The following is a 14890-nucleotide window of genomic DNA, read 5'->3' as shown; positions in this document are numbered from 1 at the left end:
TAACAAAATGGGAGCCACCAAGAAGAGGCTTCTATAAGCTGAACACGGATAGAGCAACAAAAGAGAATCCAGGGATATGAGGATCAGGATGCGTATTTAGAAATCACAACGGAGACTAGATAATTGGGTATATGGATAACATCCCCCACACAACAAACACTATGGCAGAATTGAAGGCACTTCTAAAGGGACTACAACTCGCGAAACAAAATAACATGGTTCCTCTTGAGATCAATACTGACTCTTCTGAAATTATCAATATGTTAATGAAATAAAGTCTTATTTATGACCCCTTAATTTCTGAATGCAGGTAATTAATATGCACGATGGACAGGGTGGTAGTGAAGCACACCTATCAGAAGCAGAACAGGGTAGCTAATGCATTGGCCAAAGAAGCAGCAAATGAAGTTTTTTTGAACAAGTCTAGGATATTATCAGTTTCGCTGATGTTTGTCAATGATATATTTTGGGCAGACATCCTACGAACTGAATTGGTTAGAACTTTTATGGGTTGTAATATGGATACAATCTTACATAATATTTCTACTGTGGGGGTACTACAATACCCTAACAATGATTCTGATGTATTATCTTTTGCTAACTAGTTATATATAACCCAAAAAAAATACAAAGTGCAAAAATGCAATTCTTTTACCATTTCAAAATAAAATAGTCTTATTAAAATATTTAATTAAAATTAAATATTTAAAATTCAATATGAGCTAATATCAATAATTTTAATCAAAAAATATAAATTATTTCTTTTATTATTGAGAACAAATAATTAAGTATTTAAATTATTTAGTAGCAAAAGAATCCAGTTCTATTCTTTTCCAAAATCATAAATATAAAATTATTTTCAAGTTGGCTCAAGTCGATCATAAATTTGTTTCCTCGAAAAGATCACTGGTGGTGAAAGAAATTGGAAAATATAGCAAAGTCAATTGTAGTATATTATTAAGGTTAACTTGGTTAATATGCAAACTTGAACAAATGAGAATGAAATAAAAGAAAATAAAATTTATGCAATTGAGTCATCATTAATCATTATTTTTTTATTTTATTAACTAAAACCTCACTAAAAGGGTAACATGTTAATTTTTGAGGAAAAATAAATTGAAAAGACATAAGATTCAACTCTTCAATTTGTGTTATTTCACAAAAATTTAAAACTCATAATAAAAGCAGAGCTAATTCTATTTTTGACTTCTCGAAAAAAATTGATAAAAATATTTTCAGAAAAACTCTTACATCTTCAAGAGTGATGTGTTCTTCGTGAAACTAAAAAGAAAATACAATAACTTGTGAAATTGAGATGATAAAATTATAAAACTAGAACAAAATTTAAGGTGAATATATTTGAATGATGATTGAGGACTTTATGAACATAGTTTTTTTTATTGAGTTCGCAATGTAGGATGAATATTTTTAAATTTCTAGAGCTTAACCTTCTATAGCTGGTATGTTTTTTATATAATATTTATATGCTTTTTTAGAAAAAATATTCATTGAATTGGGGTACAGGCGCAAAGACTGTACACACATACATATGTTTATTCTTGATAGACAATTGTGAATTAAAAAGTTGTTAATTGTGATTTTTGTTTATCATATCCCATATACTTTTACCAGTTTAAAGGTTGACGTATTTATAAATTTTACAGAGATTGTTAGAGTAATTGCATTCTATAACAGAATATTTATTAGCCATTTTAACTCTCAATAAAAATTTTTATTAATAATTGTGTTAATTAAAGAATAGAGATTGGCAGTTGATGTCCTTGCATCTAGCCAAATTTTTGACAAATTCATCCATTTAGGCAAATAATTTCATTATCTCATGAAAAATGATTATTCCCGTTTGGACTATTTCCATTCGTCATCATAAATATTTCATGGAATATTAATTTTAAGGTGTGGTGTAGGATTTTTCTGTCTCACTTATAATATAAAATTTTGATATTAATATAATTACCTTAAACACGAAAATAATTTACAATATCGTATTTTGAAAGTTATATCCAATTTATTGAATTTAGACAGTTGTAGATAAACTTCCCATAATAAAATTTGCGTATACCGTGCCGTTAGGAAATAAATTTTTTCTAATATGCTCAATCCTTTTTTTAGTTCAATTTTTTTTGAATCTATATTTGATATTAATATGTAAATAAACTTTTGTTTGGTATGATAAAAACAATCTGTAAATAAATTGCACTTAAACATTGGGCAAACTTTGAAGAGTAGTGGGATATATTTTCCAATTCATATGAACTAATTACTGTATATTGCAATACTGATGTATAAACTAATAAATTTTCCTAAATGTTCAATCCTTATTATGAGGTGAAAAAAATTTAATCATTATGAGTTCAAATCTATATTAAAATTTATTTTTTGTCCAATATTCTATGCACTTTTATTGATAGACGCAAAATTCAAGTGTAACGCACGTATACTAAAACTAGTTTTCTAAAATTGATATAATATTAACTGTTGGCATCCGTGCTCTAAGAAGGTTGAATGGTGCATTTGGTTGAAGGATGAAATGATGAATTGTTTACCAATATGAATAGGAATCAATTCTCACTTAATACAAAAAAAAGGTAACACGATACAAAAGCAAATGGAGAATGTGTGGTTGTATCCTTTGCTCGCTTTATTGCATAAGGCTAATATTATCCCTCGTGATTTTGAAATGTTGTCTGATCTTGAAAAAGAAGCTGAAAACTTTATGCTAAAAAATCTTTAAAATCCAATAAGTGAAAGCAATCAGACAATTCTGCTAAGTATAATTGGCATGACGTCCTTTGAGAATAGATATCAACTTGCTCATCCTAATTTAGTTAGGAATAGTCATATCTCATATTTGCTAGAAATACACAAAAAAATCCTAACTAAATTTAGCCGTGAATGAAAATTTTCTCCTGCTAAAATATAGCTGAGTGCATATTACTTATGAACAGTAGCAGCACCAAAAATTTTGCAAAGGGTGTTTAACGTTTAATATTTTATAAAAATTAATTTTTGACCTATATACATAGTATAATTTTTTATATACATAATATAATTTTCGGATAAAGGGTGTTCTAAACGCCCTTCATTCTATGTGGCTATGATACTGAATGTTAAGCTAGAGTTATTTTCCTATTTAAAATGAAGCTAGTAGCTAGAGGGGAAATATTTGCAAGTCTACTTCATTAAGATTGGCTCAACAGATAAAGCACAAAATTATATATTAGGCAATAGGGAAAAGAAAATGCATTTACATTAGGTGGTCCATTTCTTGGTTGTCTGCAGGTCCAGACCAGAAAGTAGAAATCGACAAACTAATGCAGCTGCACTTAGCCTAGAGCCTATTGCTACTTATTACATGACAATTTATATAAAAATTAACAAGGAAAAAATTTGCTGATGAAAGGGCATTGGATTTTCATAATCTTGTCATAACTAGAAAGAGTGCTCTCATCTTTATGCATGATCCTCAAGCTAAAATATCTATCTCTTTCCTTTCTTGGAAATTGGTGGGGAAGTAAAAGATGAAAAAAGGCACAATACATAAACAAGCCCTCAAACTTGGCTTCACAAGCATGCTATTCAACTTTGGGCGTGCACAAGTAGGCATCTCAACTCGTCTTTATTTTGTCAGTTGAATAATCTAACTTACAAAATGATTATCTAGGTACCTCCAAAATTTATGTGTCGCATTAGTGTCACGTCATCATTTGTGTTTGTGTGTTCAACTTTATACAAGTACTTAAGGTGCCTACTTGTGCACACCCAAAGTTGGAGGGCATACTTGCCAGCTGAGGCCAAATTTGAGGACCTGTTTATGTATTATGCCATGAAAAAATTCAGGTACGAACTGCTTCCCTTACAATTTGAAGCTCAATGCAGATACTACGGGTGGAAAATTAAAAGAAAAGTAAACGATGCATAAGCTTTCTTTCAAGAATGTCCACAAATAGTTTCTCATAGCTCATTTTGGAACCCATCAAACTAGTTATTTACTTTTCAATATTTGTTGAAGAAAACCAAAACACTCAGATAACACAAAATTTGAAGACGACTCTCCGAGTAATTCGTGTAATAGTGGAGCAGTAGTGTTTTAATTTGTACAATTGCAACAATGTTATTGACGTGTTTCATGTGCTTGGTTGTTTGACCAAAAAGGAAATGAAGGAAGTATTATGAGCTTAATTTGTGGGCAATGTGGGATCACTACAAATGTTCTTTTAGGTATATGATCCTTTTCCTAAAAGATGAAAGATCACCGAGATCTTCGACTAATAACTTCTGTAGGTAATCCATTTGGTCTTTTCCCCACTTTATTTATATGACATAAATTTTAAACAAATTTATAAAAAGAAACTTAGAAATAAAATACGAAGAGGAGCAACTATGATCTACGAGAGTCTTTGTGCGAGCCGTATGTAATGGGAGTCGTGCATAACAAGAACAAAACAATCAACCCATTGATCATATTAGAAGACCCAATGGTTCTTCCAATATATCATTTATGGGTCTAATAGAATTCATCGGTATAGGAAAAAGGCCTATCAAATAGAGATTTTTTGATTGGTAATACGATATATAAGGATCGCTACTACGCGAAGTATTATACCCTAGATCGTGAAATATCAATTGCTTGTTGAATCTGTAAATTGCGTGAAAGTAGAATACTCCAATTCAATGGTCAAAGAGTCTTTGTGCGAGCCGTATGCGGTGGCAGTCATGTGGTAACAAGGAAGGTCCGTGTCTATATATGGGATTGATCAAAAAAGATTTCCTTTTCCTTTTTAAAACTAAAATACATGAGATCTTTATTGAATTATTTTTTTATAATTCAAATTATAAATGATCGCAAAAAAATATTTCTTATAAGGAATGGGCAATATTTATTTTTTTTGTTTTGGAAATAGCTTGAAAGAAACCTAATAATAGGTAGACAAGAAGCACGAGGATCATTAAAGTCGCTATTGCAAGTTGCAGTTGCAACTTGCATATTGAAACCGTTCTAGACTCTTTATTTTTCTCCAACTTACATATTATTCAAAGGCAAAAAGACAATAAAAGAGTTGAGGTGATAACAGCAAAGCCGGTGCAACTTGCACAATCACTATCCCTTTACTTTTTCAATTTAATGACTAAACAATTCCCATATGATAAATTTAAAAATATGCAACTTGTTGTTTCTTTATTGAATATATATATATATATATATATATATATATATATATATATATATATATATATATATATATATATATCATCTACTTACTCTCTTTTTTTTTTATAGAAAAAGTCGCCTTCTCCAACTTGCAGAGTATCTGTTTGATTCTCGTCATGTTATCTTTTATTTTTTATTTTTTATTTTTTAGTTTATATAATGTGAACATGTTCCAACAATCTTAGGCAACTTGCATCCTCGCTTATGCCTCTAATAATAGAATTATTTTTAATTAGGTTGCACATTTACTTTTCTTTTTATTTTTAATTTTTTTGGGGTCAAATTTATAAACTAAGTTTCTTGTGTTATTATCACTTAATGTACCATATGGACATGCTTCTTGAGAATATATATATGATTTTGAGAAAATATGTTGAATTTTTTGGCTTTTACGTGTCTTTTTGTCTTCATATTTTGGTCTTTATTAATGAAAATTCTGATTTTACCACGGTAAGTATATTAATTTCAAACAACAAATATGAAGAAACTGCTGCTATCGTGCTCGCCATTTATTAAGTACTGTACTTCTATTTGCTGGAATCCTTAATCGACATTCAATTAATGAATTATAATTACTAGAAACTTATTTATATCAAAATTAATGAAAAGGGTACGTGCATCGTACTTAATTTCGCCGTCTTAGTATGGGAACCTGTGATTTATTTAATTTAATTACAGCTTTTAGCAAGCAATAGAATCGACCATTGGCTGTATTCAAGAGTCGGCTGAATTAACTCACCTTCCTACTGCGTTCAAGCTATATATTTAATACATTTATTCTAAAAACAAATCATCCAAATATCAAACGACCTAATTAACCTCGTCTTAACTCATTCCCCTAATCGCAAGTTCATAACTAGTACTCTTAATAATATTTGGATTATTAATATTTGAAGAGTTAATAATATTACTTTTAATATATATATTCATTACTTTTAATATCTGATGGTAAGCAACCTCCACTTCCAACCAAGAGGTTGTGAGTTCGAGTTTCCCCAAGAGCAAGGTGGGAAGTTCTTGGAGGGAAGGATGCCGGAGGTCAATTTGGAAACAGCCTCTCTACCCCAGGGTAGGGGTAAGGTCTGCGTACACACTACTCTCCCCAGACCCCACTAAATGGGATTATACTGGGTTGTTGTTGTTGTATTTCTTGTTCTTAATGACCCGATCCTATATGAAATGAGGGGCATTTGCATTTATACCTGCTTTTGTGTCACGTTTTAACTTATGCCCGCTATGCAAAAAAATTTGCTAGCGTGCCCGTTTTTTCGCATAATTTCAGCATACGGGGCTGAAGTAGCAAAGACAATCACGCAAAATTTCAGCATTCTAGTAGTCGGGCTTGAAATTCAGCTCTAGAACTGAAGTTTTTGTTTTGTAACTAGCAAACTTCAGCTCTAGAGCTGAAGTTTTTTTTTTGTAAGTGTCCAACTTCAGCTCTAAAGCTGAAGTTTTTGTTTGTAACTGGCGAGCTTCAGCTCTAGAGCTTTAGTTTTTGTTTGTAAGCTTCAGCTCTAGAGCTGAAGATTTTGTTTTGTAACTGTCGAACTTCAGCTCTAGAGCTAAAGTTTTTGTTTTGTAACTGTCGAACTTCAGCTCTAAAGCTGATGTTTTTAAAACCCTTGAGTATGTACTGCTGAAGTTTCTATTTTTGGGGGAGGAACCCCTACCTTCTGCAGGGATATATACATGACCAGTACTGCAGAAAAATCATTGATTAACTACCCTTCATCCACATGATCTTTCGACATGCGAGAGTTTGAGATCTGATGACTTTAAATAGCATTAAGTAGTACTATTTTAGCTGTTGGGATATTATAGCTCCATAAATGTTAAGAAGACTAGATTCTTCTGAGCTGAACACTTTAAATTGGAATTCCGGTAACACAATTGACTTTTCTTTTGACAAACATTGAAGAAAAAATTGAAAATAAAGATTTTAATTATTTTAATTATGTATAGTAAGATGACTTCTGCGGAATTGAGTGAAGCCACCGAAGGAAAGATATTGTTACATCAATGTTAAGTTCCGAAGAGATATGGAGATTACTGGGAGAAGGATGAGGAGAAAGGGGACTGAAGTTTTTAAAAAAATGAGTATATATTAAATGGGGCAACCAAATAGAACATCCCGTGCAATTTGCAATTTTCAGAGGAAATAACATGTTGAAATCAAAAGACAGTAATGGTACTTTTAGTATGCTGTATAGATACATATTTACATTATGTATTACCAAAAAAAAAAAAAGTTATCTTCCTGCCGTAAACTCGGTAATACCGTGCTCTATTTCTAGGTAAAATTTAGATAACTGTAAGGGCGGCTTTTTATTGAATAGTGTAACCTTTTAGCTGTGAAGTAGTCTTAGATCAGCGATGAAGTTGTAGGCAACGAGTTCGAACCAAGATTCTTCGAAGATCGCATACATCACACCCTCTTGGATGCGCCACTCCCTCGAAGAGATAGTTCGTCCACCCGACTGTCCCTATAACCTTTTAGTTGTACTAATAACATCCAATATATGACTCGAAATTGTAATTCAGCAAATAAACACTCGAAAGAAGATCCCTATGTAACTACATGAAGATAAAGTAATGAACACCAGTATTTGAGAAAAATTTGCCCTCTGAATCCTTTTTATTTTCACAAATACACTGACAAAGTTAAACATAGAGCAATGAGGCAAAAAAAAGAACCAAGTACTTAATATAAAGAGAATGAAATTAATTCGGTAACACAAGATTTAACCAAGAACTTATCTTCAACAAGTGATGACAACCAGGAGATTATAATAAGCACATGATCTGAAAAGGTGCAACGATTTTCAGACCATTGCAACCCCAAAAAAATCATCGCTTATAAGATCATCATCAAAAGCATCATCGATCAGCTTTGTAAATATATTCTATATTTCAAGAATCTTTTCTTCTGTTCAAGTTTACTGCGATCTGCGATAACGATGTGAGGTTGCATTTGACGATGGTATCGACGAAAACACACGTTTCATCTCTAGTATTACCAGGTGGTACATCAACAACGTAGGATTCAACGACGATGGTCGTCCCGTCACCAGACGGTTCCGGGTGGAGGGTGGTGACGGAACGGTAATTCGCGAGTCGGTGGTCCCCGCCGACTACGCTGAAGCTGATGACATGGCGCTCGTCGTCGAGGATCTCGAGTCTTTCCGTGCTGGACGCAGCTGGAAGGCCTGAGATCACGCGAACCTCGCGGAGAGTGCCGACGTCACCATCCCCTACGATGACGTGGCAGCTCTTGACGAAATGCTTGTATGCTTGCGGGTTGTCGAAGCGGCGGACAACTGACCATACGGTGGAGACGGGGGCGGAAATCCGCTGGATCACGGCGGAGCAGCACTGGTTGGGACCCACTGGGTGAGTATGGAATCGGACAACGGAATCTGGGACTTGTGTCGTACAAGGTATCGGCATAGTACGCCTTTGTAATTGCTGAGATTGTTTACAGGCAAAATCAGGAGTAGTGTTGGAGCTTATTCTTTGGAGTAAAACAGATGAATCTGGAGAACTAGGAGGCATTTTTTTTTGCTAAGCGTTGTTAGATTTTGATCTGAAATGAAAGAAGAGCTGATGATTCTTATGTAAGAGCGGTGGCTAATGGTGCTCTTTTGTTATGGCTAGAAATGTCTCAGTTTTTCATTTATATATACATAGAGTAGACAGCTAATTATATAAGAGAGAAGAAGAAAGTTGGTTGAAGTTGCAAAAAGTAAAAGGAAGAGGATGGGTTCACGTGAGGGTGACAAGAGTAGTGGGACTAGTGGGTAAATGAAAAATGGATCAAGTTGGTGCATAAAAAAGAGGGCTTAAAGGGGTACAGAGATAAGATATGCACCCCTCTTGTCCGCCCCTCTTCCCAATAATCAGTCCTTCTGCGGCCAGGTTCATTTTTTTTGTTTTTGGTCAGGTATTTGATATTCGCAATAACGCCTGATTAAATTTGAATATGCATCGGGAAGTTTCATAACGGGGGAAGGAAAGCAGTCCTCTTGACAAATGTGATTTTCTAGTCGGGGCTTAAATTCAAAATTTTTAGCAAGGATTATCATTCCACCACAATCTTTATTGATGCGCTGGATTCTTAAAGTCACTATATAATGACAATGACAAATAAAATCCCGAATCATTATACAAGTAGTAGATCAAATTGATAGTTTACATTTTTAGTTAGTATACATAAATTATGTATTAATTATATATAATTATACATATATTATAGGCGATGTGAGCGGCATAATTTAAGCAATTACTATTTAGGTTAAGAGCCCGTTTGGATTGGCTTGTTGTAAGTGTTTTTAAGCCAAAATAGCTTTTAAGTCATTTTGTAATGTTTGAATAAAGTAAAAAAGTGCTTTTAAGCACTTATTTTTAAGCTAAAATCACAAAAACAAGCCAAAACCAAAAAATTAGAATTCCTAACTTATGGCTTAAAAACTATTTGGCTTAAAAGTAACTTAAAACAAGCTCATTCAAACGGGCTCGAATTCTTCTTTCAAATAAACGGGTTGAACATCAGGTTGAAGTGATAAATTGGTTTGGTCATAAAAAGAATTTTTTGGTTTAAAATTGGTCAATCTGAACTAAACAATAAGTCATAATTTAACCCGTCCAATTCAAAATTATCCTTTAATTGATTGTTCATTCTGTATAATTTGTGTAATTACCAAATCAGATTAACGGGGCAGCCTGGTGCACTAAGCTTCCGCTATGCGTAGGGTCCGGGGAAGAGCCGGACCACAAGGGTCTATTGTACTCAGTCTTACCCTGCATTTCTACAAGAGGCTATTTCTACGGTTTGAACCCGAGACCTCCTGGTCACATGGCAGTAACTTTATCAGTTACGCCAAGGCTCCCCTTCAATTACCGAATAAGACTAACAAAAGTTTTTTCTTTATTTATCATGACTGTTTAACCAACTAAATTTTAAAAAAAAAGTGTTATTTTTTAATGTTTTAGAGGTCGTTTGGATAAATTTATTTTAAGTGACGTTTAAGCTAAAATAACTTTTAAGCCATAAATTAGGAATTTTAATTTTTGGCTTATTTTTGTCATTAAACTTAAAACAAGTGCTTAAAAGCACTTTCTAACTCTATCAAACACTACAAAAAATGGCTTAAAAATTATTTGTTTGATAACTTTGACACCCATAAGGACAAATCAATATCCTCATTACATACAAAAGTCAGACTCTTCTCTTTTTACCGCAGAGAATTAGGGAACCAATCATTTCCTTTCATTTCGATATTTCAATCGTTCCATTGATTTCTCTAAAGCCAAATGCTGTTAGGCTACAGCCGACCCCTGACTTTATTAGTTTCCTCTTACCCCACCATACGCACTCTTTCCGTCTCTCTCTCTCTTAGGTAGACCACTTTCTGTTGTTTATCGTGAAAACTGCCACTGGCATTACCTTATGATATCCACTCATATATGATATCTCTGTCTCGGGATATGCAATGGGGTTCCACCACTCTTCTCTAAGCTCAACCAGTAGTCATATATATATAAAGGGGATTAAAAAACAATAAACTATAAAGGGGGGTTTCTAATAGTAAAAGGGATTAAAAAACAATAAACTATAAAGGGGGAGTTTCTAATAGTAAAGGGGATTAAAAAACAATAACCTATAAAGGAGGAGTTTCTGGAGTAGGTAAAATAAATATTGTCTAGTAGTATATTCTTCTCCTTCTTTGAAATCTTCTTCTCTGATAGTGAGAGTAGATTGGCTGGTGATATCTGAATATTTCCGATATTAAGTATAATTGTTTTCTATATTTATCTAAATAGATTCTGTTATTTTGTTCTAGGTAGATAAAATGTACTGCTAGATCTATTATAGAATAGAATCCATTATCTATGTCTATTATAAATTCTTCTAAATTTTGAGTAAGGCTTCTAGTAAAACTTTCTGGATGGGTGTAGTTGTTGCGGTTATTGGACATTAATAGTAAAAAATTCTTTACAGTTAAATCTTATATTTGTGAAAATCCTACTCGGTACTCTCTCTCTTTTATTCTATAGACTTGTAAAGTTAACATGTTAGCTAAATTATGAACTGATATTACCCCGTAAATTTTTTTTTTACTCTGTTCATCTCTTCTTCCCAATCTTTTAAAGATTTTACTTTTTTCTTAACTTCTATTTCTTTAACCTCACCCGGCCATGGTTAAACACTTATACCCTTCTTTGTCAATTGGGTTTTTAAACCAGTTTTTCCTAGGAATTTACAGGTTAATCCATCATATTTGTTAAGAAATTGGGAAGCTAATCATATACTAAGAGTGTTATATGATAATTTAATGTACAGACATAGTGTTAACTAACTAATAATCATAAGAACAGTAAAATACAAACTAATTAACAATCATAAATTTAGTAAAATACAAACTGGGGTAATGTTTATCAGAAACATAATTTAGATAAAGATGAATAACTTACATGCTTATAGGAGAGAGATTTCCCTTTCGGGAAACCCGAAAACCTTACTGAAAAACTTTGAAAATTACTTCGTACAAGCTGATGAACTTATTTTTCTTACAAACTTAGAGGAGGAGGGAAAATTACTATATTATACATAGAGGTATTTTACAAAGATGGTTGAGAGTTTTTGGATAGTTTGAGAAGATGGGTTTTTTCGAATGGTTCTTATTTTTCGAATGAATCCCTTTCTCTTCTTTCTTCTCCTTTTATAGATAGAGAGTTTGAGTCGGACTTGAAAACTGGATTTCAAAATGTGTTAGGAATCCGTCTATCAAGCTTCGCAGGGTACAACTTTGGGCCCTATCAGCACGTTGCTTTGTCGAAGATTCCTTTTTTATGCGCCCTTTTAGTCCACTCAACTTTTTTGGCTTGTCTTTTAGTGTCATTGTCTTGTCACATCTTGTGTCATCTTTTTATCTCCGTCTTTTAGCACAACTGTCTTCTTTTCTGGTACCAGTCTTTTCTTCGTCTTGTCTTTCTTTCCACGTTTTCATTATTGGTCTGGTCTTCTTTTTGTATTGTTGGTCTTGTTCTTTGCCCTGTTCTGATGGTTTTATGTATCTAGATTATGGATGGCTTCTGAGTCGAAACTCATACCGGAATCATAATCATTCGGGTCTTGGGCATCTTGATAATTTAGATAGTCATTAGTTTCTTCAGAACTTTGCTCCCTTCCTGAATTTAATCTCGGACTTGGACTTGGACTTCTTGGACTGAGACTTGGATTTTTAACTATATGGTTGTCTTGTTCTTCTTTTTCTTGGAAAAAATTCTCTAATGTCTGTTTAATTATTTTTTCTATTTTCTCATTTTTTTTCTTTTTTGATATCACTCCCTTTTTCTTTAGCATTTCTCCTTGCGTTAAGGTCTTTGGTAATCTTCTTCTTGATGATCCTTCATCTTCACTTTTTGGCAAAGTGACAGCCATCAACGGATTTGATTTGTCTTTACCGGTTACCGTTTGAACCGGACTAGCTGTATCACTATCCGATACAGTGGATCTTACTGCATTCTTTGGGGAATACACACCCGTCTCATCCATTTTTATTTGAGATGGAGAACTCTTTAGACTGTTCATTTCTGAATCTGGTTGTGGTATAATCTAAGTCTGCGAGTTTGTCTGTGATTGTGTTAACTCGAACCTCAATGCTTGTATCCTGTGTTCTAATACCTTTACTTGCTCGATGAGCTTCGTATTTTCTTGTGTCAAGATGTCATTCTTTTGGTTTAACCATTTGAAGGCTTCTGTCATTGACGAGCAGTGATCGCAAAATATTATTTTACCATCGTCTTTTCGGATGTTGTATTGAGGGGTTTTTTCCGGATTTTGTCTTAGAGCTGGGGTAATATAGTAATTTGGTCCTAATACTCCTCTTGCATAATCTAATGCTTCAGTAAAATCATTAAATCCCTTAAAAAGAGGTTTTTCTATGTCTTTAATGGAATCTAATACTTCTAACCATGTCTGAAAAATACCTTTTGTTTTTCCATGTATAACTACATAATACTTAAACCTTTTGTCTTGATTTTTATCTGTAAAATATTGACCCAAAGCGTTAAGTGCTGCTATAAAATATTTAGTGTCTTTCTTATTATATGATATCCATAAGTTACCAATTAAGCACCTTTGGGGTCTGTATATGACACATTCTGGTAAAATTCTAAAAGACATATTAGATGGTGGAAAAATATAAGACTATGTTTCCCAAAATTTATGCTTTCTAAATTAGTCTGTTCTAAGAAAGACTGTGGCTTAAAATGGAGATTACCTAAAACTGTCTGTAAATATTTGTCTGAGGGTGAGGCTTGAATGCCCTTCCCTTTGTCTGTAGTCTTTGAAACTGCTGGTCTCATGCTGTACATACAAAATATGTTTTGTTAATTGATCATAATTTTAAGTCTACTTAATTGATCTGCTAAATTATTATTTTTTCCTTTAATATGTTCAAAAACTAAGTTATATATTGATATAGTATCTATAAAATTTAACCATCTTCTTCTACTGCTATTTTTTGTATTTATTTTTTGATGAAACTTTACTATTGCTTCACAATCAGTTCTAATTGTTACTTCTTTTTTGTTTAATATGTATAATTTAAAACTATTCAATCCATAGATTACTGCTAATATCTCTGCATCTATGCTACTCATATTTCCCTTTTCTTTATATTTTCCACTTTGATAAGCACATATTTTTTCTGTATTTTTGTCACTATATTTATTTGGTTTTGCTTTTAAAACTGCTCCCCATCCTTCAAAACTACCGTCTGTTTCTATAATTAAATAGTCTGTTTCTAATGGCATATTTAAGTCGGGGATATTCCTTATCTTTTCTTTAACTTTTTGTACTAGTTTAATGTCTTCTGTGTTAAAGTGTTTTTGTCCTGTAGAGCATGTCTTAGCATATAATGGCCCCGCTATTTTTCCTAAATCTTTTATAAAATTTCTCGCATAGTTCACTATACCTAAGAATTTTTGTAATTCTTTGGTGTTATCTAGTTTATCTGGCATTTCTAGGGCCTTTTTAGCAATATGGGGTTGTAATTTTATTTTTCCATCCCCTAAAATTACTCCTAGAAAGTTTATATAATTTTTGCATAATTTCATTTTCTTTTTACTAATTATTATTCCATTGTCTACAAATAATCTAAATACAGTCTGTAGATGTCCTAAATGTTCTTTAATATCTTTACTAAATACTAATATATCATCTACATATGCCAAGACAAATCTCTTATATTCTCCAAATATATTATCCATTTTTCGTTGGAAAATTGGTGGAGTTGTCTTTAATCCAAATGGCATTACTAACCATTCAAAATGTCCTTCTGGACAAGTAAATGTTGTCCATTCAATGCTTTCTTCATGCATTTTTACTTCCCAATATCCTGATTTACAGTCAAATTTACTCAATATCTTTTTTCCTTGTATTCTATTTATTAATTCTATCTTATCTGGTAGCTTATATCCATCTGTTCTAGTGTTATCATTAAGTCTTTTGTAATTTATTACCATTCTTGCTTTTCCTCTTATTATTTCTCTATGATTTCTTACCATAAAAGCTGCCGACCTATGCTTAGAGGTAGATCTTCTTATTACTCTCAAATTCATAAGTTCTTTAATCTGGATTTTAAAGTCTTCTAAATC

At 32.6% G+C, this 14890-nt stretch overlaps 1 protein-coding gene across 1 annotated transcript; it reads right to left on the bottom strand.

Moving 5' to 3' along the window:
* Window positions 1–7835: 7835 nt before the first annotated feature.
* Window positions 7836–9010, bottom strand: LOC104236024 (abscisic acid receptor PYL4-like). The gene has a single exon (XM_009789869.2). It carries the CDS (start codon window positions 8780–8782, stop codon window positions 8141–8143), a length of 642 nt encoding a protein of 213 aa, XP_009788171.1. The 5' UTR covers window positions 8783–9010; the 3' UTR covers window positions 7836–8140.
* Between the last annotated feature and the right edge of the window lie 5880 nt (window positions 9011–14890).

Source organism: Nicotiana sylvestris, chromosome 12, assembly GCF_000393655.2.
Source record: "Nicotiana sylvestris chromosome 12, ASM39365v2, whole genome shotgun sequence".
NCBI lineage: Eukaryota > Viridiplantae > Streptophyta > Magnoliopsida > Solanales > Solanaceae > Nicotiana > Nicotiana sylvestris.
This window is presented reverse-complemented; position numbering and strand designations above follow the sequence as displayed.

What these genes read in the sequence shown, in the direction of transcription:
- LOC104236024 (XM_009789869.2), bottom strand. Translation starts at nt 8,782, where the DNA reads ATGCCTCCTAGTTCTCCAGATTCATCTGTTTTACTCCAAAGAATAAGC.